A 23,448-nucleotide genomic window follows, 5' to 3' on the forward strand; every position below is an offset into this window, starting at 1 on the left:
AAAGAAGCCCGTCAACGTGTGTCAAAGGCAGTGTTTGTGTTTGTGTGTGCTGTTTGCCTAATGTGCTTTGTAGGGACTAGTGCAGATACATGACCATGTGTGAGAGTGTGTGAGTGCGGTGGGTTTGTTGGAACCTGCCGCACCGATTCCAGCTCACAGTGTCAAATTAACAACACTCAACACAGACTTCTTGTAACTCAATCCTGACTGACTCTCACTTTTTCTTGATCTCTAACCTTAACCAGGACCTCAGAAATAATGTTTTGCTGCATGAGGACAAGTTTGGACCAATCGGTAAACACAGCACAAAACATATGTACACACACTCACAAACTTTGCTTGCATCTGAACACACACACACTCACTTTTCTTCATCCTTTCACTCCCCGACCATCTCCATCTCACAGCTCTCAGTCATCTTTCTCTCTCTTGCTGACTTTCCCAGCCAACTTCTCTCTGCTGTTGTGTTGCTAGGTTACAAACTAGTTGAAGGAGTGGGTGTAGTGTGGTACCACACCCCTGTTAGAAGATACAAATGTGTGCATACACATACACACAGAGACCCACATTCTAGGATCAGTATTCATTACAAATCTTTGATTAGCATAATTACATTTACTTACGCTGTGTGCGTGAAATTAATCAGTCGATTAATCAACGAGTCAAATGACAAGATCCTTCGACTTTTTTGTCAACAACTTCACAGGCATTTACTATTATTAGGACTACGACAATTTTCATTATAAAAGAATTTGTGATTATTTTCCAAATAATGGTTTACAAATGAGTGAAAAAAAGATATTAGAAAATTGATTGCTGATTGTAAATATGAAATCAGTTAATCAACTATTGTTATTAAAAAAATTGTTATTAAAAAAAATGATTTAGAGCAGATTGATTAGTCATCAGAAAATAACAGCCAACTTCATGTGTGTATTTCTTAAATAACTGGCGTATGACTCGACAGGTAGAATAATCATTAGCTGCAGCCCTAACACAATTAATTGATATATGAAGGATGAATTACAGGCACTGTGTCTACAATAGTTAAAGGTGTGCCAGAGATTCTATTCAGTCCTTGCAAGCTTTTATTCCACTAATCCATTCATCAATCAGTTTATCCACTCATGTTCTCTGTGCATCCATCGCTAAACTTCCATCTACAGCCAGGATTACACTGCATGACTAAAATTTGGTTTTACTGTTTGGCGGAAGCCCTTTCATTTCATCCTGCATGCTTCTGTCTGAGATGTGTTGCACTGCAGTGAAATGATTGCATTTTGAATTCATTCTACTCGTGTATCAATAATGCATGAGTAAATTAAAATGAGTGTCATTGTGTGTGTCAGAGTTTTCGTGTTCAAAACATTTTGTCAGCACGTTAGTGTTGCAAAAAAACAAAACAAAACAAAAAAAACTGATGTCATTATAACATGACTGGTCACCACATGTGCTGATGACACAGAAATCAGATGGATGACTTCAATACAGTTTGCAGCAATACTCATGCAGTGGTGCTAATGTATTACTCCACCCAGTATGTCATGGCTCCTTCCACTCAGCCATTCATCTCATCTCAGCCCAAGTCCATCCACCCAGCAATTCAGCAATCTTTTCACTTATTCATGCATGTGTTCATTCATCCAGACACTTGTCCATCAGTCTATGTCCACATCCTTTCACATTTTTCTTTTCTTTTCGTCCATCAATGCCTGCTTACCATCAGTGGTGTTGGACTGTAGTCTCTGGCAGAGCCCCTCTGTGTCTCCGTAGCTGTCCTGGATCTTTTGCAGGGCGTCGGCGCCTCTGAGCTCCATCAGCTCCCTGAGCTCCTTCACCGTGACCGTGAAGTCTCCCCCTGCATGACTGCCATCTGCCCTTCCTCCTCCTCCGCCCCCACCTCGAGGCCCTTTGGGATAAAACTCTACCGCACTGTTTGCCATTTCACCCATCGTGGCTGTTGTTGACATGTCAGGAAGGATTTTTTTCTATCTTGGTCCTCCTCTCTCTCTCTGTAGTATGTCCAACTCAGTTCTCCTCGCGTTTGGTTTGTGGAGTGTTATTCATGTGCTCAACAGTCAGAATATCTGTCCTGTCCTGTCCTGTTTCAGTTTCTAGCTTAAAAATGTGCAAATATAATGACACACATAAACCCTCTTTTAATTTGATTTAAGGGCAATGAAGGGGAATTTGGCTACTAATTTTTTTCCTCCTGACTATCTTGGCCTAGCCTCTCACTGCTCCTTTAATTCTCCATAACAGAAGGAGGAGGATGAGGGGGATCAAGGACAGCAAGCAGGGGCACTTCAGAAGTGGGATGTCTGAATGGATCCAGCTTTCTTTTACTTTGTTTCCTCTGCAACTCCACTCTTTCCTCGTTGCTGTCCCCCTCCCTCCAGGATCACAGCCAGTCCATGGACGGATGGACAGGCTTTCGGACTTACAGACAGGGATGGACGAATGATGGACGGATGGAGACAGGGGCGAGCAGGGCAAAGATAGTTGATAGATCGAAAAGAAGAAGTGGATCCAGTTCAGAGGTAACTACTGCTGCACCACCAGGTCCTAAGAGAGAGCAAAGAAAAGATAAAACATTACCATTGTGTTCGATTGATGTTCCTATCATATCAAATCTTTTCTGAGGCAGAGAAATGGATGAGACTGGATTCACTTGTGAACTTGTATGTTTGATGCAGGAGCTATAATCCACCATTAATACACCAGTCTTCATCTAAATAAATACACAAGCGAGACTTGATACATACAGTCATTTTAGAAAATTAGTCCAAAGATGATACATTTGAGAGCACAATAAGCGGAAAACTCAACACTGCAACATTGTTACCTTAAGGTGGTTGTAGCTAACTTGCCAGCTGCTAAATTTGGCATCAAAAATTAAATTTGGCATTGAAAACATAACCTGGCATTGAAAATGTTCTAGTAGGCTCTCTCAAATTGACACTGAAAAAAGTTCCACTGGATAATAACACACAGACATAAAAAAAATAATTTTATTTTGTTGTTTGTTTTTTTTGTTGTTGTTGTTTTCATTGACAATCTTCTTTTTTTCCTGAGGTCTGCTCCAACAGCCTCTAACATGACCAGACCTAGCATACAAAGCTAGGTTTGGCAGCTTCAGATGAACTTGCTTCAGATGAGGGTATGCTGGACCAGACGTGGGTCCACAGGGAGCCTCATCTCATTCCCAGGGCAATCAAATAGCTTTGGCACCTCCCCCGACATCTCACTTAGACAAAGGAGGTACCCTTATTCATCTGTACGAGACACACCAGGCTTTAATGTACCTCCAATGGACACAAATCCACATCTGTATCAGACGATCAGAGCAACCGCACAATGCAACATGACAACTTGACGACGTAAACGAAACCTACGTCACAGATCCTTTCCTACACCTAACCAAGCAGATTTTGTGCCTCGACTTAACCAAATTGCTGTTTCATTTTAAGTACATTAGTTAGAAAGACCCTGCATCTTATGAGTATGTCAACTGCAGACCAGGGTTGAACAAAAAATCAGAATACTGTAATTGAAAAACACATCAAAATACAAAAAATATCTAAACGAAATTAAATAATAATAAACTTATACTTTCAACTTTCTTTCAAGTCTTTTGATGCCAGTGTTTGCTTTTTCCAGGTTTTGTTTTCAATGCCAAATTTTATTTTCACTGCTAAATTTCAAACCGCTGTTCTAGCCACATGTGCAACATAAGCAATTATCTGGATTTATCTGGAGTATTAGGCTCTTTTGTTGCAACATACTAGTCTGTAACTGTCTCTGTCAGCTGTTTGCTGCTGAGCAGGTTATACATATTCATACATGCACTTTTTTCGGCTTGCTGCTGCCTCTGCAAACAAAACAGCAAATTAAAAGACACTAAAATGCTCTAAGGAGTTCAAAAGAGCTGCTTTAATTGCTGATAGTTTTCTTTGGGTTCATCACTAAGTGACACCTTTTCATTATATCCATCTTCATGAAATAATAAAGTAAAAACACTGATGACAACTGCTTTAAATATTATGAAAAAACCTTATTGACAGATTAAGGTTTTTATCATTGTAGCAGTCTGAAATCTCCAAGAATTAAACAATCTCCTGAAATTAACTAATAATAAAGCATGCACATAATAGGTATTTAGAAGAAAAAAGCTATGGCATTCTTCATTTGATATTGACTGCAGATATCTGTACGCTGTACTAAATTCTTAATGTTGCATTTCAGTCTTGCCTTTAATACTAGGCGCTTTATTAACTCCTTTAATCATCCATTGTTTTAAAGGTTATTCCTCTTTTATCCTTGTGCCAGCCTGTTAAATTCATTCCTTAACTGTGATATCTATTTTTGTTTTCATGTGTTTGTTGTAAAGTACTTTGTACAACTGGTTTTGATTAGGTGTGCCCGTGATTAGTTGACTAGTTGTTGCTACCTTCGCTGCAACAGAAATACTAGTAGGTTATTAAACAAATTATGGTGACTCTATTAATGTCCATGTAGGAGTTATTTCTAGAGCTAAGTGTTTGTAGGAAGCATCTTTGTGCTTTGGTTCGGTAATTAGTAGGAACTTTTCACTCAGGGGACAGTTGTCGCTGGACACAGGACCACAAATGGTTTTTGAGCGCTACGCTAGGCGAGCACTGTACTGTTGTATTGGTGAAATGTTTGGCTGTATGGAGATTTAAGGACAGTGGTTAAGGATTCTTGCATGTAAAATGATGAAAAACGTCAACAGTGAGCAATAAATACTCCATCAAAGACAATCACCAGACATTGCTAAGCTGTGCTACGGCAAACACATCAGTTATTAGCATGTCTATGTAGCCCCTCAGCGGCTTTACGTTTAGGCTTAGCTGCTACATTACACATTTAAATTACACACTGACATTTAACAGTGCCGGTTAACAGTTCTAAGATGTTATTGGAGATGTGATTAAGAATGTCAAATGGCTCTTATACATGATATTTTTTTGGACAATGGATGACCTTTAGTTTTTTTTAGTGTTTCCTTGCTTTTAAAATGGTCAGCTAGTGTAAGTTTAAACTTCTGTCTATGTCAGGGAAATTAGTCATTAGAAACATTCCTAGTTTTGATAAGTACTATACAAATAAACTACTACTATTATTACTATTATTATTATTACGTTTGCAGAGGAGTATTAATACCTGTTTGGTGCTCTAGTGAGTAGTTCTGTCAGTAGGATGATGTATGGAGTCAAAATAAACTACAGCGTGTATGTTTATTGTTACTCGATGTGTTTTTAATAGTTATTGGACAAAATGGATCTATAGTATGCTGGTTTTGTTTGTAATACTCAAAATAAGGATAGCCAGTCTGTTTTTTAGGTCAACCCAGGTAATCTCATGTACACCCACTTTGGCACAAACAGTGCCATGCCTGGACAGACCCATATGTCTTGTAGGTGCGAACAATAAAATCTAATGAAAGCTTGTGAGACCTGAACGAAGGAAATTTCCCGAAGTGAGCTTGTCTTGTTGAATCCACTGAAAAACAATTTCCTAATCACCCCATTAACATTTCAACCAGTCTCTGGAACTGATTTAACTGAAATAAGTCTGCCACTTACAGCATTCAGTACCACCAAGCAGGAGAAGCTTCGCCTTCAGCCACACTGACTGAGGTGAAGCTTCTTCCCACATGAGTAATTAGGACTGCCTGTAACTAAATATTATCTGCATCACACATGACACAACATATTCTGATTTCCCTGTCAGGCTATTTTACGTAAGGATGAGCATGAAAAAATCAGAAGTGAAGCTCATCATTAATTCCTTTTCTCCTCCCTCCTCTCAACTCTTCGCTCTCCCTCAGCTTCCTCTACCTCTTGCATCTTCGCCCTCCCTTTTTTCCTCTCTTCCCTGCCATGCCTCAATCCTGACTGAAAGTGTTAGTTTATGACTGAGTCACCCTGCTCTGCCTTTGAAGCCTCCTCCTGCTCTCCATCTTTTCTTATTTGCCTGCTCTCCTATCTATCTATCTGTCTACACTGTCTGTATGGTTTCACTGTCTGTTTTTGTATGCCTTGTCTTGTGGTGTCTTACTGATTATTATTTTACCTTCCTCTTTTCCCTCTCTCCTGAGTCACTCATTTTGTCGCTCTCCATGTCTATCTGCTTCCTGCTACTGCAATCATTTATTTACTCAGCCAGTCGCGCATTTTCTCCCCAGCCTGGTCTCTTACTCACTGATTCTGTCTGAGTTTATAACACTCACGCAAGGAAAAGCGCTTCTGTTCAGCCTCTCAACTATTGCAACTAACTCTGAAGGCGCCTTCAACAGTTTCTTTCTCCAAGCCATAAGACCGTTCAATTCTCAGAGGCTGGACTGATGTTGACTATACAATGCAACATTGCACATCGCCGCTTTACACCGCATACTGTTTACGATGACTGTTCAACCTGCACTTTATGCTGTTTACATTAACTGTCCTACCTATGGCTGTCTCAGACACTCGTTACAGAACCGTGTTGTTGTCTGTACTGCTCCGTTTGTGCACACTGTTCTCTCTTGCACTACTGTGTATAATCCTTGTACAGTATGTGTAGTCTTGGGTTGTTTGCACTATGTACAGTTGTGTACAGGTTGTATTTAACCTAACTTGTAGTGTTAGTGTAGCACCTGGTACCTGGAGGAATGTTGTCTCGTTTCACTGTTCAGTGCACCACTGTGAACGGCTGAAATGACAATAAAAAAAACACTTGGCTTGACCTTTCTGTTTGTCTCAGAGCCTTGATGTGTACATTGCATATATGTAAGTGTGTGCACACGTGAGCTGTGCCTGCATTACATAAAACTGCAAAAAAAAAAAAAGTTTTTTACTGAATTTGTTACGCTTGTTAACTCTTACATAGATACACACAAAATATGTTCCGCTTTAGCTACAGGATGCAAGCATGATGAATGTACAGTAAACACAAAGACAAGTGAAAGTGGCCACTCTTGTCCTTATGCCCAGAGACTTCACTTATATGATCTTTGGCATCACACACACACACAAATGTTTCACAAACCGAGTGATAGAGAGTCATTACTGTCCTGGTTGACAATGTGTTTGAACGTAAAAAGTCAGATAAATGGTCACCACAGTGCTCAGCAACCTGTCTATTTATCCTGAACGCTCGCCTTGTTCGCCATCATCCCTCAGAGGGTTGGAAAAATGTAATTGTTTCATTTTGGTTTTGTTCTTAAAAGAGGGTGGCCGGTCTTTTCCCTCAGGTATTTTCTCTTTATTGTGGCAGCAAGTAGGTTGAGAAGGGTACTGAGTGGGGTAGACACTGGAGACAGTCCTCACAGAATTTGATTCTAGGTCAGAAGGGCCTTGCACGCTTTGTGAGTGTGTGTGCGTGTGTATGTGTTTATTTGTCTGTGTGCTGGATGGGGTATCCCAGGTTACATAAACACACACTCGATAACAAATGACAATGCTTTGCTTCCAACTTTGTGGCAACATTTTGGGGAAGGTCCTTTTCTATTCCAGCATGACTGTGCCCCAGTGCACAAAGCAAAGTTCATAAAGACATGGCTAGATCAGTTTGGTGTGGAATAACTTGACTGACCAGCCCAGAGCCCTGAGCTCAAAACCCATTGAACACCTTTGGAATGACGTAAAACAGAGATTGCAAGCCAGGCCTTTTGGTCCAACATCAGTGTCTGACCTCACAAATACTCTACTGCATGAATGAGCGAAAATTCCCACAGAAACATTCCAGAATCTTGTGGAAAGCCTTCCCAGAAGAGTGTAAACTATAATAGCTGCAAAGCTGTCTATGTATTTAGAATGCAATGTCATTAAAGTCCCTGTAGGTGTAATGGTCAGGTGTCCCAATACTTTTGTCCATATAGTGTATCTATACTCACACTACTGCACTGTGTGTGTGTGTGTGTGTGTGTGAAAACTTGTCACTTGTCTTTTGTCCCCCGGTCTACACAAGCTAGTCTGTGGTCCACCTGTATACCTGCAGTCCTACTTTGCGACAGGCATCTGAAGGGTCACCTTTGGCAGAGCCCTTGTATCTGCTGCCTGCTGTCATTGGCTTGGCGCCAGTCACACACTTCTGTAAGGCCCAGCAGGAATAGCACACTTAAAATTTGACACAGTCAGTGGCTGGAGCCATTAAAGGTGGGCCGCCAACAGGGCACAGATATCTGAATTACTGTAGAGCATGTGAAAGCAACTGCATGATGATGATGCTGCTGAAGATGATGGTGACAGAAGTGAGGGGACTTGCAAAGACAGAAAGAAAGTAAGTAAGTCCAGGTTAAGACTGATGAATATCCCACCCACGGGACTACCCACTCCACCCAAAGCTACACACACTCACACACTTCATTCTTGCAAAGAATGGCCCCATGCAACAGTGTGTTTCAACACAAAACGACCTTTATTGGTCACCTTCAGACGTGCCTGAGCGGCACTCCTCTGCTCATCGTCATCCTCCGTCATATACGGCAACAAGAGGTGGCCCTGATTACTGCTGAAAAACTACACTGTACGCCTACTAAAAATACAAGGAGAAAGAAAGTGTACCTTATGGTGCGCCACTTGCCTTACCCTATGTCCCTCCGCAAGGTTACCAGCCCGGGGGCTCTGCTCAACTCACACCCATCCTGCGCCGGGCGACTTGCGGAGGTCCCTCCAGCCAGAGATCATTACCAGATCAAAACGACACCCCCGCAGCACAGCGCCGCAGGTGCGACGCACCGTAAGCGAGACAAACAACGCAACTGATACCCAATGGTCTATAGCCTGGTACATACTGGCACCCGGGAAAACCAAGAGGCAAACGACAGCCCTTGATCCACTGACACAGGATACGAAGGGATGAAATGGATGGATACGTATCATTAGCTTTACACACGCGTGCAAGTACATCCACGCGTTCTCGCGCGCACACGCATGCACACATACTCATAATGTCATAGCGCTATTTGCCAGGGAATTAAGGTATGCCCTACTGTATAGGCTATTAGTAAAGCTGTGTAAGGCCTATAATGACAGAGTCCACATTAGGCCCTATTTTACATTCTGAAAGTCCGTTAACCCCCACACCCCCTTCATTCAAGTAATCAATCACAGCGCGAGCAACATCCCTAAAACGGCGCTCGGGCACCCGGGGTAAATAACAGTCACGCACGCAAGCACGCACAGACTCACCGACTCACCGTGCAGGCCGAGCTCAAGGACATCAGCATCAGCGCGCGGGCGGGGAGGCAGAATCCCCGTTAATCTGCGTGTGCGTGGAGCGGAGAACGTCCCAAACCGGATGAGAGGATACGGGGGGGCCGGGGCTGCGACAGCAGCCTGGAGTCCAAAGGAGTGAAGGGATGAAAGACGACGACGGTGCTGATGAATATTCCGCTCCGCGCGGTCACCTGACGGTTGGTCGGCGGAGTTCTGCGGCGGTTGAAGGGAGAGAGTGAGCGAACGCTAGAGAGAGAGAGAGAGAGAGAGAGAGAGAGAGAGAGAGGATGCGCGTGGCTGAGGGTTTAAACACCTCCGTGGTGGGGAGGGGGGCAGTCCATGCGTCTAGACGAGAGATAGTTGCTCCCGGGAGTCAGAGCTGCTAATTTGACCGAATTCGGCTAACTGTTCAGGGCAGTGAGAGATAAAGAAAAGAAGAAAAGAAAAGAAACGCCGCGGTGAGAGGAGAAGCTCATGCGACATCTTTGGAAGAGGAGGAAGAGGAGGGGTTGAGCCGCTCCGAGAGCCCGCGCGCACAGGAGCTCGGTCGCAGCATCCGCGAGAAGAACTGACCAAGGGAGGGGTGGAGGGCTGCTCTATACGTCACCCCCACCTACTTGGCGGCGTGATGACGACACCAGACACACCGCAGTGAATTCTTTTTTATGTAGGGTATTATCTGTTGGTATTTAAAAATACGAACATTAATATGTAGATAATCCCAAACAAGAAAAGCGTGTTATATATTCTGCTCTTTGTTGTGCCTGTCCCAAGTAACATACTTGTATGCATGACTTTAAAATGATTGTGTTCTGCTTTAATAGTGTGCTGGTGCATCATACCCGTATCACATATATCATGTTCATGTAATGGAGTTAAATTGCGTTGTTGAGAAACATTATAGAACATTCAAAAAAAAAAAAGAAAAGAAAAGAAAAGAAAACACAACGTCACCCAACAAAATCTCAACTGCAACTGTGCAATTTTACATTTAAAGAACATTAACTGAAAAGGCCTTCACCACTAAAGAGACACACTCCAGCACAGGCTTCAATAAAATGCATATTTATGCAATATAGAACAGATAAATTTGTTTGGCACAAAATAAATGTTCCCATTGTATGCTTTTATTTCTTTTTTTTCAATTTTTAATTTTATGTTGTGGCAACATAAACTCAACTTAGTTATCAACAAAATGTGATTCAATATTTATCTAGTTAATTAAAGTTTTTCTATCTGCTGCTGTAAACATTTGGTTGCTCTGCAGCTCATGGGTCTCTGGGGGAATAAACCCAACCCAGCAGCAGACCCTTCCTATTCTGCTCTATGTGACTAGTCCATGTGCACTGTGCTGAAAGCTAGCACACCCTAGTGCTGAAGAACAAAGAATTGGTTTTACATTTCACGGAGCCCCCTGCCAGTTCTCACACACGCATAAACACAGCAGCCCCCCCCCCCCCCCCCCCCCCCACGCCCATACACCCCCACCCATCCACATGCATGCCCAACTGGGTACTGTCAAAGCTTGTTATGCAGTGAGCTAGTGTGAGGAGAAAAAGGAGAAATGTATTTATAGATGAATCAAATGAACTTATTAATAGATATCCTCTACACTGCCGGGAGATGGACCGCAGACATGCCCATCCATGCAGGTACACAGACACACATACATCTTGATGAAAGACTTTGCTGCTGATTTTTATCTTTTTACTCATTTTATCTTTAACTGTTTTACAAAATCATCTGGAGGCAGACAGAAAAAAAATCAGACATAGTTTCTTTGTGGATGAGCACTAATCTATTTTTCTATTGCAACAAATATACACAAATGTCCTTCTCTTTCTTCTGCCTGATTGGTGGCCATGTCACATAAATATTGGACTGGCTGAAGGGGCATTAGGCCTACTTAAAAACCCTCTAAATAAAGGGACAGTTCACCTCAAAACTATTCTATCCGTGTCTCATGCAAAAGACAGCATGGATGAGAGACTAGCTAAGGACACCATTCCATCCCACCCTGTCACAAGCATGAGCTTCTAGTCTATAAGTCAATGAATGCTTCCTTCTGTGTTGCATTATGGTGTAGTTCAGTATAAAGAAAATAGTTCCTACATGAAACTACTAACAACAGGATCTGTGGATTATCTTGAGTAACCAGGTCATGGTTTCTGGAAAGAGTAATTGCTGTTTTTCAGATGTAGTACCATCTAGTTCCATTATATTCAAGAGTAGGCAGATATCTCTACAGCTGATATCTCCAAAACTCTGCAACTCAAAACAATCTAAATGAATAAATAGCACTACAGGTAAGAGGGGAAACTGTGTATTTTTGATTTTGGGGTGAACTGGCCCTTTAAAATCCCTCTTTTCCCTAATTGGTGCTGATCAAGATCTACTCAAAATCAGTCTAATTTTCACATATCCAGACCAGTTAATTCAATCCAAAGGGGTAAGAACTCTTGCTTGTGGCCCACATCAGTGACTTTAACCTGTGAATCCCGTATCCCCCGGATCCTGGTTTGAGTTCGCTATCATGTTAGCAGCTTGGTTCTGGGGATAAAAATGTGAGTCCACCACCTTGGATCTAACTAAAATATCTCAAAAACTACTCTACTCATTACTACTACTCATTCAAGATGTCCAGATGTTGATTCCTCCTGATATTAGGAAATCCTTAACCTTTCTTTAAGTGCCACTTTAAAGTTGAAATTTGTGGTTTTGAGTAAAACATCTTAACAGAAGTCATAAAATTTGATACAGACATGTTCCTCAGAAACTGTAATTACTTTGCTGATCCCTTTTTTCCTAATTCTATTATACCAATTTTCTTAATTTGTCTGACTCTTTGGTTTAAGACTACATACATCCAGACAGATGACAATCTCATCATCTTCCCTTATACACTGTATTTCCTGGCAATAAGCAACTGCTAGCATGCTAACATTCTAAACCATGTCAGTAAACAGACATCATTAAATTAGCCGGCTAACTAGGCATGAGTGAGTCCATCTGAATCTGTTCAGCCAACTAAATTATTTGTCTCTGTGTGTGTACTCAGAATGGTCAGGCCATAATCAAAAGTGGGTGGTACTTAAACCTCAAGTGGGTGGGACTAAACAGAAGTTGTTAATTTAAGCCTGAAATTGGTATGGGTTGATAGCGAGTTTATTATTTATTAAGAAACTAGGGAACAGCCTCAGAACTAACCTTCAGATCAACGCTTATGTAGTACAGTGGTTCTCAAACTGGGGGGTGCACCCCCTAGGGGGGGCATGGCGCTATTGCAGGGGGGCCATGGCAAGGCAAACGAATGAGGCATGCTTGAGCACAGCCAGATGAAGAGATGGTTTGTAAGAGGGCTCCCAGCAAAACCTACAGCAGAGGATGAGTCTTCACCAACTGAAAGCATAACTTCTAAGGCAAAGACAAGAACATATGACGAGGCATATATCGCCTCCGGGTTCACCATTACAACAGTGAGTAATGAGGAGAGAACACAGTGTGTTGTGTATCTGAAAATACAGATCAACAACAGATCTGGAGCATAAAGACAAGCCAACTTGTTTGTTCAGACAAAAACTCCTAAACTGTCATGCACAACAGAGCCACTTTACCAAACCTGCATCTTTACCTTCAAATGCTCAACTTGCCTCCTACAAAGTTGCCTACAGAGTTGCTCAGCAAAAAGCAGCACACTGTAGCCAAGGACTTAATACTTCCCTGTGCTATCAATATGGTTTCAACTATGATTGATGAAGCAACAGACAGCAAGGTAAAGGCAATTCTTTTGAATGGCTGATTGATTGATGAATGAGTTACGGCATGGGGGGGTGGTGGGCTCAGAAATGTTCTGGGTCATGCGTGGTGTATCACATCTGGAGTCATAAATGCCAGAAAACGGGTGACACTAAAATGTGGAAGATCATGTACCTCATATAGTCTCGTGAGATACATGACCTCACAAAGCTCATTAGATCATGTACCTCGTGAAAGTGCAGCCAGAAAACGTTAAAACTTAACTTAGTCAACAATTTGAATGAAACTTTTTTTCCAAAGCTGATGATGGAAAAAACTAAAGATTGAGCCATGTTGCCGTCTTCCCATATCTGTTGAGAACCATACACGCACAGTACCAAACACATGCTGACACAGAGGAGAATGACAGTGTTACAGTGGTTATTTTTTGACATAATTTACTTCAGTCTCTCAATCCGCTCAAACTGAGATGGATGGAACAGTATTTATGCACCAGTGTCCCTTTACTTCAACATGCACACAGCATCACCCTGGACAATGGGTAAAATAATCACACCCGGGTGGGCATGATCACAGCCAAGTGGAGCTGGAGCCAGTAAATATGTGCAACTACTGCACAGTCATTTGACACAGGAGTGACTGCTGGTTGTGTCCACTCACACTAAAGACAAAAACAGCCAGATGGAAGTGGGTGTTAAAGGGTTTTTTTGTCCAGTGTGAAAGGTGCATAAGAGAAGTGTTTATGGAGGTTTCTGAAGTTATGATAAAATAGAATGAATGAACTTCAGTCAGCTAATCAATAGGTTCTACTGCTACACAGAAAAACATTTGAAATGAAGGTATGAGAGGCTTTAACAGTCAATATTTGTACTGATGTTGCTGGTAACAGGGGGTGCACCTCGAGAGGTCTTGACAGACTTTTGACTGAAGGTTTGATGGCTGTCCACCTGCTGATCCATCCCTCTTTACATCTCACTGTCTTACATGGACAATGACTCACTGTCACCCTACTCTTAACACAACCGTAAACTAAAACTAATTCTACACTCATCCTAAAAACCAAAACTTAACTTTCAAACAGCCCTTTGAAGTTGTGAGGACTGGTCAAAATATCCTCACTGACTCTAGTTAAAGACTTGTTTTAGTCCTCACTATGTAGCAGGTACAATCATGCATGCATACACATTCACACACACACACACACACACACACTTCCTCTCTTAAATCTATTGTCTATGCATTAGGTAGTTAGAGTGTTTAGGAGTGCTTGGTGGATCTCTAATAGATCTGAGGCTGAAGACTGCAGAGCTTTTATCAATTCAAGGGCACTCAGCTCATAGAATGCAGGCCTGATATAACATTAACATCCCAAACTGTCATTTCAGTATAAACAATAGTGCACATGGAGACATACACACACAGAGCTGGATGTGTGTGTGACCTTTGGACTTCCCCTGAAGCCCAGAGTAAAGGCTGAAGTGATGCGCAAGCAGATCAGAATCATGCAGGGAGAGGAGAGGTGACCAAGTGCAGGCTTGAATGTGTTGATGTGTAACACAAAGATAAGCTACCATCCTTCACTTGCCATTTCCTCCCTTACACCCTCTCTTTCTCCTCACCCCTGCTTCCATCCTCTACGTTCTCCTCTTTTCACCCCTTCAACCTCTCATCCAACCATATCACTCTCTTTTTCCCTACTCCTCAGATTCCTTCCCTCAGTACTCCTTCCCATCTGATGGTTAATTTATGAAGTCTGGCAGAACATGCACCCTCTCCATTATTAATATAACATTAGGGAGACAGACAGGGGAGGAAAGGAAGGAAGAAGGGATGAGACACTTAAAATAAGAGAGGAAAGATGTGGAAGTCACAGGGAAGATGAAAGGGTGAGAAGAAAAGGTAGCGGGAAAAAAGTAGCAGGAAGACAAGGAATTCCAGAGAGAGAGAGAGAGAGAGAGAGGGAATAAGACCGAGATGGAGAAAAATTAAAAAGGTAGAGAGGGGATTATAGGAATGGAGCAAATGAAGAGCAGCTAACAGAAAGACAGCCAGATTTTCCCCCAGCAGCTACATAAGGGAGGGGAAATGGACAGATGAGAAGGGAGAGAATGTGTCAGGAAAAGAAATATTGTGTGACACGTGATGCTTTAGGGATGCACGCAATGCCTCTTGTCCCGTGAAGAGAGGCAGAATGCATGTGAAGGAGAGTAAGACAGGAGAGAGGAAAAGGCCAAAAGAGAGACACAGATGTGTCAGAGTGGATTATGGACTTACACACACACACACTTGTACTTCTATCGTTGTTAGGATGACCACTGACATTATGAACTCCCTAGCACCTTACCCTCACCTTAACCATCACGACTAAAAACCTAACCCTAACCCTAACCCTTGAAATAAGGTCTTGACCTTGAAACAGCTCTTTGGAGTTGTGAGAACCAGTCAAAATGTCCTTACCTTCCAAAAATGTGTGTCAGGAGACTCCCTGTTTTTTAAAGTTCTCAGTATGTAGCAAGTACAAGAATGCACACACGCAGATACGAAAAGATAAGTCGCATTCATAAAAGTAACAAGTCTGAGAACTTTTTCCAATGATAAACAGCAGCAGTGAGAGCAGTTTTCACCATACATGCAGCTGGCAGCACTACATATATTTCTTTATTGACACTATCTAAAACATTACATTAATAAGAAAAATATAAATAAATGACAAACAGGACAGGTTGTCCTCAAATCACCTCAACACTTTGTTTTCATGCTCGACTTAGAGCAACTGTATTATAAAGTTGGGGCTACCTCTCAGCTATCTGGGCTTTTAGACCTGGGATGTCATACTGTTTCATACTGGTGTGTTTGCACAGAGTTTATCTACAGGTGAACCACACTCTGTCCTGTGACAGCCAGCCTGTGACACTCAGCAAAGCTCATTGGTTCCTAATGATTTAACTATTTAAAAACAGGTCACAAATTTATAGTTAATTCTTTTAAAAGGCTCAGCAGTTTCCCACAACAGCTGGGTACTTGTTTTTAACACTCAATAGAACTTACTCAAATAGAAGTCTATAATGCATTTGTTGGAGACTATTTCTAGCAGCAAATTAATCCATATTTGGTGCTCTTGTGACTATCTGGGGAAACGTACTATATGTGGGATAAGTAAAAAAAAAACAAGAGTGTGTTCATGGTAATAAAGGGACATTTCAACCAGTTCAGTAGCATGGTTCACTGATGTGTTTAAATAGTCTTTGGACAACAATGGAGCTCTATGCCACAGAGTAGGAAGATAAGCCAGGGACACACAATATTTGTTAATATTAAGAATTCACTGTAGTGTTTTGGTTTTTCCATGGAATTTCTCATCATTATTGATATGTCATTATCATCTGACATATCCTTGAAACAGGATAGGACAGGTTCTATGAAGTTGATTTTGAACAATACAGAGCTCACAATTCAAACTCCAAACTAAAACTACAGAATTTCCCCCACATATTTTCTTTCTGTTTGGTCCTCCTCTCATAAAATGAACTCTGGTAATGGCAGCACTGCAAAAGCACTCAAGACTTAATAAACCCAGAGGTATTTGAGCTGGCACTATAATCACCATGACAGGGCTTTCTACAAAGATCTGGAAAATCAAGCCAGCAGGAAAAAGTAGCCAAGTGGGGTCAAGGACATACTTCCCTGAAGAAACGTTTTGTCTATAAAGGCCAAAATTTGGTGGCAGCTGGACCATTCTAAAGCCAATCTAAGAATGAACATTCGCATTCACATTCTCTTATTTAACGGCGGGATAGCCAAAATCGTATATCATGGATAAATTGCATGATGTGAAAAAAACCTACTGATCATAAGGCTTATACATTACCACAGGAAGTTTCAGTAAGCTATCATGTTTTATTTTTGAAACATGATTTGGAGCATCTGATATTACTTTGTGGCAAAAAAAAAGACAAAAGTGTTGAAAACTGTAAAAATACAGTGTGAGGCTGGTTGCTCTGCACCTCCGTGCCATACATTTTCCTCATATGACATCAGACTGTTACTTGGACAGCATCGCCTGTTTTACTGTCTGATTGGAATGTGTCTTAAGAGACAGCTCTACTGCAAAAGTGCAATGTAAATAAAGATAATCAATTAATCCATCCAGCCCATTAACACCTGTGTAGCATGTATGAAAAATGCAGCACTTACAGCAAACCTTTAAATGCTTACTGTGCAGTCAGAAAGCTGTTGTCACCACAAATATGTAGAGAAAATTAAATTTTCCTTGTTGCATGTAGATTTATGCAGCAATGTGGTCTGGAGTCTAATGAGACAATAAAGACTTGATCTCAACTACATATTTATTAATAATATTATCCTGATGCAGTTAAGTGTTAGTATAATGACATTTACTAAGTATATTTACCATCTATTTTTTGGATTTGTGGAAATATTTATTTACTCATTTATAACAACTAGGTGATGAACTTTATTTTAGATTTTCTCATTAATTCCATACAGTGGTATTTGTTGTTAACCATATTTTGTGTGGAGCGTGAAGAGATTCTGGATGCTGAGGACTGACATGCATTTGACAGACCCGGTGCTGATGATACCTGTATTCCAGAGCATATCAGTATTCAGCGGGCCTGGGGGATCAGAGACCAGAAAGCAAGAAATGTCTCCCCTGGGTGGCCCAGATCAGTAGTGCAGGTGTGTTTTTGTCACAGCTCACAGACTAACTGGGGCACAACAAAGTGTTCCCTCTAACACACACAGGCACACATATTCATGGTGCACAAACACAGACAGTGACAAAACAGTTCTTGTGTGTCTCCAAAATATGGGTCCTGTAGGTGCGTCCTTCAGATACACTTGGCCTCCATGTCGTAGAGATGAAGAAGGTCTGAGATCACAGCGTCAATGTCTGCTTTGGTTACGTCCTCACACAGCACCTACACACATACACAGAACACAGACTTCAGCTCCACACCTGGCCTCATTAAACAGTGGACATCAAAGGTCCACGCACCATTTCAAATGACCTAGATTTTATTGTCTCGAGGACAGAGGCAGAAAACCATAAAAAAAATCCTGACATTTTCAATTTGCATTTGGTGACTTATTATCACAAACAGAGACCTAGAAAACTAAAATTGCCACCACATCCACTTGAGATTGTTAAGTATTCAAAGCAAAGCTGTCATGTAGCAATGTCACTAATGTTAAAATGCACAATGGTGCAATGCTACAGGATTGTTTCTGTTGTGAACCTAAAATCAGCAGATCCTCTGCAAGGCTATAGCTAGTGTTTGTGTCTGTCATTCCATAAAAATATGAACCAATATGAACACTGTACATGCATTAAATTACACTCTTGTAATTGAAAAATAAGATCCTGATAGAATGGAGAGGTATGAGCACAATAAAGCAGAATTCACAGGGCTTGACTTTGACTCCTGCCCATCTTCAACATTAACCCATGCCAGTGAAAGCACCAGCTAGCTGCTAACTTTGTCCGTCTGCTGTCGGTGAGACTGAACCGAAAATGTAAGCTGAAAGATGCAGATCCGCAGAGTGGAGGGGAACAGAAGAGTTAGGGAATAATTCTGCTCGAGTTCAATAAAAATGAAATATTGATCTCATGTTAAGAAGGCATATATAGTAATGTATCTTGAAAACAACCCAGTGGAGTTGTTAAGCAATGTGGATCCTCTGTGCTTGTCACTATCTGTAGGAGCCAAATGCAATGTTATGGGAAAGCATGGTGACTCTGTAGTTGTTGTGGGTACCATAGGGGGCGCTGTGGTCATTCAGGCCATAAAAGGGTATATATGTAATGGGAAATCTGGGGCCATCAGGTGCTGGCAAACGGTTTTTGACCGCTAGGGCACAGGTGCTTTATGTTCTGAGGATGAATGGACACTATCCATTAAATGCAATTGTTCTTTTTGTACAGTTACGGTTCCAGACTCTTTCTTTACCTCCTAATTAGCAAAATGTGCTAATTACTATAATTAGTTGATGCTCTTATACTGCTAACCATTTCCTCTATTTTAAGCTATTTAGCTGTGTGATGACATTATACCAGGTGGGCAGCATAACTACATCTAACTTCAGTTTTTTCCAGTTCAACTGATTTCAAGACGTCTAAATGACTGATCAACTGCCTTCTTCTCTTACGTTTTAAGTCTGCTTTCAGTACGTTTTAACACACACCTGCCACCACTCTTTCTCCCCAACAGGGAGCTCCACTCCATAGCTGTTTAAAGCCAGGTACAGTGTTGCTATGGCAATGTGCTGGGGTATGTGGTTTATGCACATAGCTCCATGGTAACAGTCTCTAAGCAATGCCCAGGAAGTCTCAGCGACGGGGGTTCGAGACCAAGCATGGCGGTTGACGAGTGACTTCACAGACAGCAGGTAGTGGAGTAAATACTGGAGAAAGAAAGAGAGAAAAATATAATATGCATTCTATATTTGAGTCAATCAGCACACAGAATGTGCACAAGGATGATCAACCAATCACAGCCCCGCTTCAGGATCACTTCAAAACAAATTGTACTGCAGCTGTACACACAAACACACTGGGACAACCATGACAACATCAGACAGTAACAGCAACAGACAGGTGACCCGACATTAAACAGGAAGGACAGGAACACGTGCACATGCACAAACTCACAGATGCACACACACCTACCTTGTGAGGGTGTTCAAAGGAAACGTGGAAGTTGAGCTGTCTGAGAATGAGGAGCTCACACTGCACCACGCTGTCCCTCAGGTCCCAGAACTCCTTGTCACATTCTAGAGGAGGGCTGCCACTGTTAAAATACCTAGGAGGGAGGAACAGAAGGAGAGAAGGAAGGTGTGAGGGAGGCAGGATGCGTTCAAGGTGACCACTCTGAACAGAGACAACAAAACAGTTTATTGAGCCACTTGACTTGAAATTAACTGGAGTTAACTGTACTGTCATGTCTGTAAACTCACACTGTCAACTATTTTCTGCTGTTTCAAGTACCAACAGCGAAAACACAAAGCTTTTAAACTAATATGGACAAAAAAATCCCTAAAGTTTGGACACCTTGAAGATACCCTTCCTGCTTATGAAATCAAGCATTACTTTTCTGTCTCATAGCTGAGCCAGACCTCCCGATGCCAAATCGTTATCTAAGGTTCGAACTATCACATAACTTTATGCAACGGTAGTGATTGTTCCAGGTGTCAGTCAAACCCTCAGGTGTTACCAGGGAAACAGACATGTAGGTTGAGATAGCCTTAAAATATTGTTTGCAAAATGCATGAAAATATAAATCATATATATATAAATGGTCTTTTTTTTTTTTCTTTAGTAAGCAACCACGGTGTGAGCTGGACAATGTCCTTCAAGCTGTCTATAATCAGGAATTAATGCACTCCACAGAGGTATGCTCCCATGCTGTCCATTAAATCCTAATAATTGATAACTCATCAGGCATTATCCCTCACACAGAAAACAGTTTGCTGTGCTTGTGAGAGTATTTTTTCTCTCGGTAGTATGATTTAAATGTGGCCCTAGAGCATATACTGCAGTATACAGTATACTGCAGGTCATTTACACTCTTGACCAAGCATATTACCTGTGGCTTACATTGATGATGTCACGGGTTCTGATGTGTTGCTCCTCCACTTTTCCTGCCAGGTACACACAGCTCATGGCCACCAAGTAGGGTTCGTATGCATGCACACTGACACGTTCAAAGAAACGGTGGTACAACACACACGCTGTGGCCACGGGCACTGACCGCATACCAAGCTTCACTCCTGTGCAGGAAAGGGGATTCCAGAGTCAAATGTGGCGTTTCGTTTTCCTTTTACAGATTCAATCATAAATATTGCCATCTGTAATCTGTTGTCGATTGCAGATCCATACATTAATTTACTGAATCTGAATATGATTATCACTCAGAAATCAGGAGGAAGAGCGGTCAATCCTTGGCCCCTACAGTCTACATGTCAAAGTGTCTTTGGGCAAGACACTGAACCCCAAACTGCTCCTGATGGCTGTTGCATCTGTTTGTGAGTGTGCCACTGACTCACTCCTGATGACCAGGTATGAATGTTAGCATGAATGTTTGTGTGAATGACTAAATGCTGGCTCGTACCTCTGAGCGGTCAGTCAGACCAGAAGAGTGCTCTATAAGTACATTTAATTTATTAGTTATTTTGAATCACTGCCGATATTTGGACCAAGGTTAGTGAGATTATTGCTCAAAAATGTCAACTTCTAACTGGCTTGATATGATTATCTGCAGGTCACACTTAATAAAAAAAATCAGCAATCGGATACAGCCAAGAAAAGTGCAATTGGTACACCTCTACTATGAATGTTATTTTAACTGTCTTCTATTTTATTGAAGTATTACTTCTACTATAACCTTATAATAGAAATTGTTTTATTCTTATACAGTTTACATTGTTTTTCACTTTCACTGGTTCTCAGTTGTAAAAAATTCTAATAAAGTAAATCTTTTTGCATGCCCTTTGTAGACCTTTAATTATTCATCGATGTCCTTTACATCTACCTTTAACCCGCACCTGCTGATACAACAATGTTTTTTGTGGAACTCTAAAAATGTAAACAAAAACATATTGTATGCCTGACTTAAATCACCAACACAGACCTCAACCCAGTTATTTCTAAGATCTATCTTTAAGGACTCAATCCTTTCTGATGTCCTTAATTTTACTTATTTGCAGGAAGACTCACTGATATCAACTGAAAATTTGACATTACAATTATGTAGACCACAAAAACAGTAAGATGATCACTGACATCACCTCAAAGCAAACAGCTGGTTGCTTGATCGTGAACATTTAGACAATGTTATTGATACGTGTGGCACTTTTTTGTTTATCCTTCCAGGCTAATCATAAGTGGCCAGAGACCAAAACTAAACAAGGTATTACAAAGGCATTAGTTTTTGGTCATTGCATTTAAAATATCAATTGCGGTATTCATATATTGGTCTGTGCAAGAACCAGACCATCTATACACGTTATAGATATGTGAAATTAGTCATACACTCATTTAAACATTGCTACCCTCACTAGCCAGCACCAAAAACGTTAGTTGATTGTTAATGCCCATGTAGGAGTCATTTCTAGAGCTAAGTGTATGTAGGACACCACACTGATCCAGTAGGTGTCACCTTTGTGCTTTGGTTCACTTACAGTACAGGTAAGAGCTTCCACTGAGGGGACAGCTATTGCTGAAGGAGTACAAATAGTTTTTTGAGCACTACGCTAGGCAAATGTAATGTCTAAATGTTTGACTGATCAACTTGTCTAAAATTAATATTCCTGTTTAAACATCAGGACAATCATTCCTAATATGTGCAATGCAAAACATATGCAATTTCACATCATTTTGAATGCTATTATTGTAACGGTATCTGGGTACAAAAAGTGAGAACATCTGGAGTAAATAATAAATCAACAACATCCACAAGGCTTAATGGTGGGGGAGAATTCCACTGGGAACTGAATACAACTATTAGCTCTGGGATTTAGTTAGTTCTGATGATCTCTACATTGATTTTACATTTATTCAGATTAAGTGTTCACAAAACAGCTTGGATGGTGTGTCTAAGGCTTGACTATGACTATGACTCGACTATGATAGTAGTATAGTTACGAGTATAGGGCTACATACAGCTCCGTGTGTTAGCTGTTACCTGTTTCCATGATGAAGCGACAGACGCGAAAATGTGTTTTGATGTCCCGGGTCGGGTCAGATTCTCCATCCCCGCCGGAGTCTCTCTTGCCAGCCAGCCACAGTGGTCCGTCTTTAGTGGCCGGTAAACAAGAGGACGGGCCCTCCATGGCTCATGGACCGTCAACAGCAGTTTCTAACGTTGTCTGGTACAGTAAAAACCAGACTCGAAGGCAAATAGTTACTGCCTGAGACTTTTACTTTAATTTAACCAGCCGAAACTGTAAACTTATGCTACGGCAGGGTTGATATATGTTCCTAAAAAATAAATAGAGCGGAACTTAAAAGTAGTAAAAATGTTCAAGTTAGCTGGACATCGTAACTAGCTTCCGTTTAATTCGTTGCTAGCATACAAGCACATGCGCGTTATGTTAACGTTAGTTACCAGAATAAGAGTAGTTGGACTTCCGACATGCAATACCAAAATAAATGTAGTTTGGCTTACATTTTATCTTTCGACAAGAGTGAAGAATTGAGAGGTTACTTTGAGCAATGTGCGAAACAGAAATGTAAATTGTGTAACAAAATGTAAGACTACGGTATGCTTTGCTTAGACAAATCGTTCCATATTAAAGTAACTTGCGTTATTGCAAACTGGACTGGTGCAAGAACGTGGACATGGTCTACAGAAAGGGCCAGAGCCGCCTTCAGTTTCTGAGGCGGCTGAGGTCCTTCAACATCTGCAGGACGATGCTGAGGATGTTCTATGAGTCGGTGGTGTCCAGTGCCATC

At 41.3% G+C, this 23,448-nt stretch overlaps 2 protein-coding genes across 7 annotated transcripts in view; both read right to left on the reverse strand.

Moving 5' to 3' along the window:
• The window catches only part of atp2b3b (ATPase plasma membrane Ca2+ transporting 3b), a 56,099-nt gene extending 46,188 nt beyond the window's left edge, over positions 1-9,911 (reverse strand). The window contains exons 1-2 of one of the 6 annotated variants that reach the window (XM_046396675.1): positions 9,203-9,911; positions 1,721-2,565 (exon numbers count right to left, since the gene is read on the reverse strand). In XM_046396675.1, the coding sequence (XP_046252631.1) occupies positions 1,721-1,970 (250 nt within the window). In that variant the 5' untranslated portion in view covers positions 1,971-2,565; positions 9,203-9,911. Of the gene's footprint in view, positions 1-1,720; positions 2,566-9,194 lie in introns of all 6 variants that reach the window. The other 5 variants (XM_046396676.1, XM_046396680.1, XM_046396677.1 and 2 more) reach the window with 5 other exon arrangements.
• Positions 9,912-17,305: 7,394 nt separating this feature from the next.
• On the reverse strand, positions 17,306-23,109 carry ccnq (cyclin Q). The gene is made up of 5 exons (XM_046397453.1): positions 22,679-23,109; positions 20,582-20,765; positions 19,666-19,798; positions 19,182-19,400; positions 17,306-17,917 (listed from the first exon to the last, which is right to left on the reverse strand). The coding sequence occupies exons 1-5, from the start codon at positions 22,824-22,826 to the stop codon at positions 17,828-17,830; spliced, it is 774 nt and encodes a 257-aa protein (XP_046253409.1). The 5' UTR covers positions 22,827-23,109; the 3' UTR covers positions 17,306-17,827.
• Between the last annotated feature and the right edge of the window lie 339 nt (positions 23,110-23,448).

This window comes from Scatophagus argus, chromosome 8, assembly GCF_020382885.2.
Source record: "Scatophagus argus isolate fScaArg1 chromosome 8, fScaArg1.pri, whole genome shotgun sequence".
In the NCBI taxonomy this organism is placed as follows: Eukaryota; Metazoa; Chordata; class Actinopteri; family Scatophagidae; genus Scatophagus; species Scatophagus argus.

Excerpts from the sequence above, each read along its gene's own strand:
- ccnq (XM_046397453.1), bottom strand. The coding sequence starts at position 22,826 with ATGGAGGGCCCGTCCTCTTGTTTACCGGCCACTAAAGACGGACCACTG. Across the intron at positions 20,766-22,678 it reads TCGCTTCATCATGGAAACAG|GAGTGAAGCTTGGTATGCGG; the intron begins GTAACAGCTAAC and ends TTTCCTGCACAG. Across the intron at positions 19,799-20,581 it reads ATCATCAATGTAAGCCACAG|GTATTTTAACAGTGGCAGCC; the intron begins GTAATATGCTTG and ends CCTCCCTCCTAG.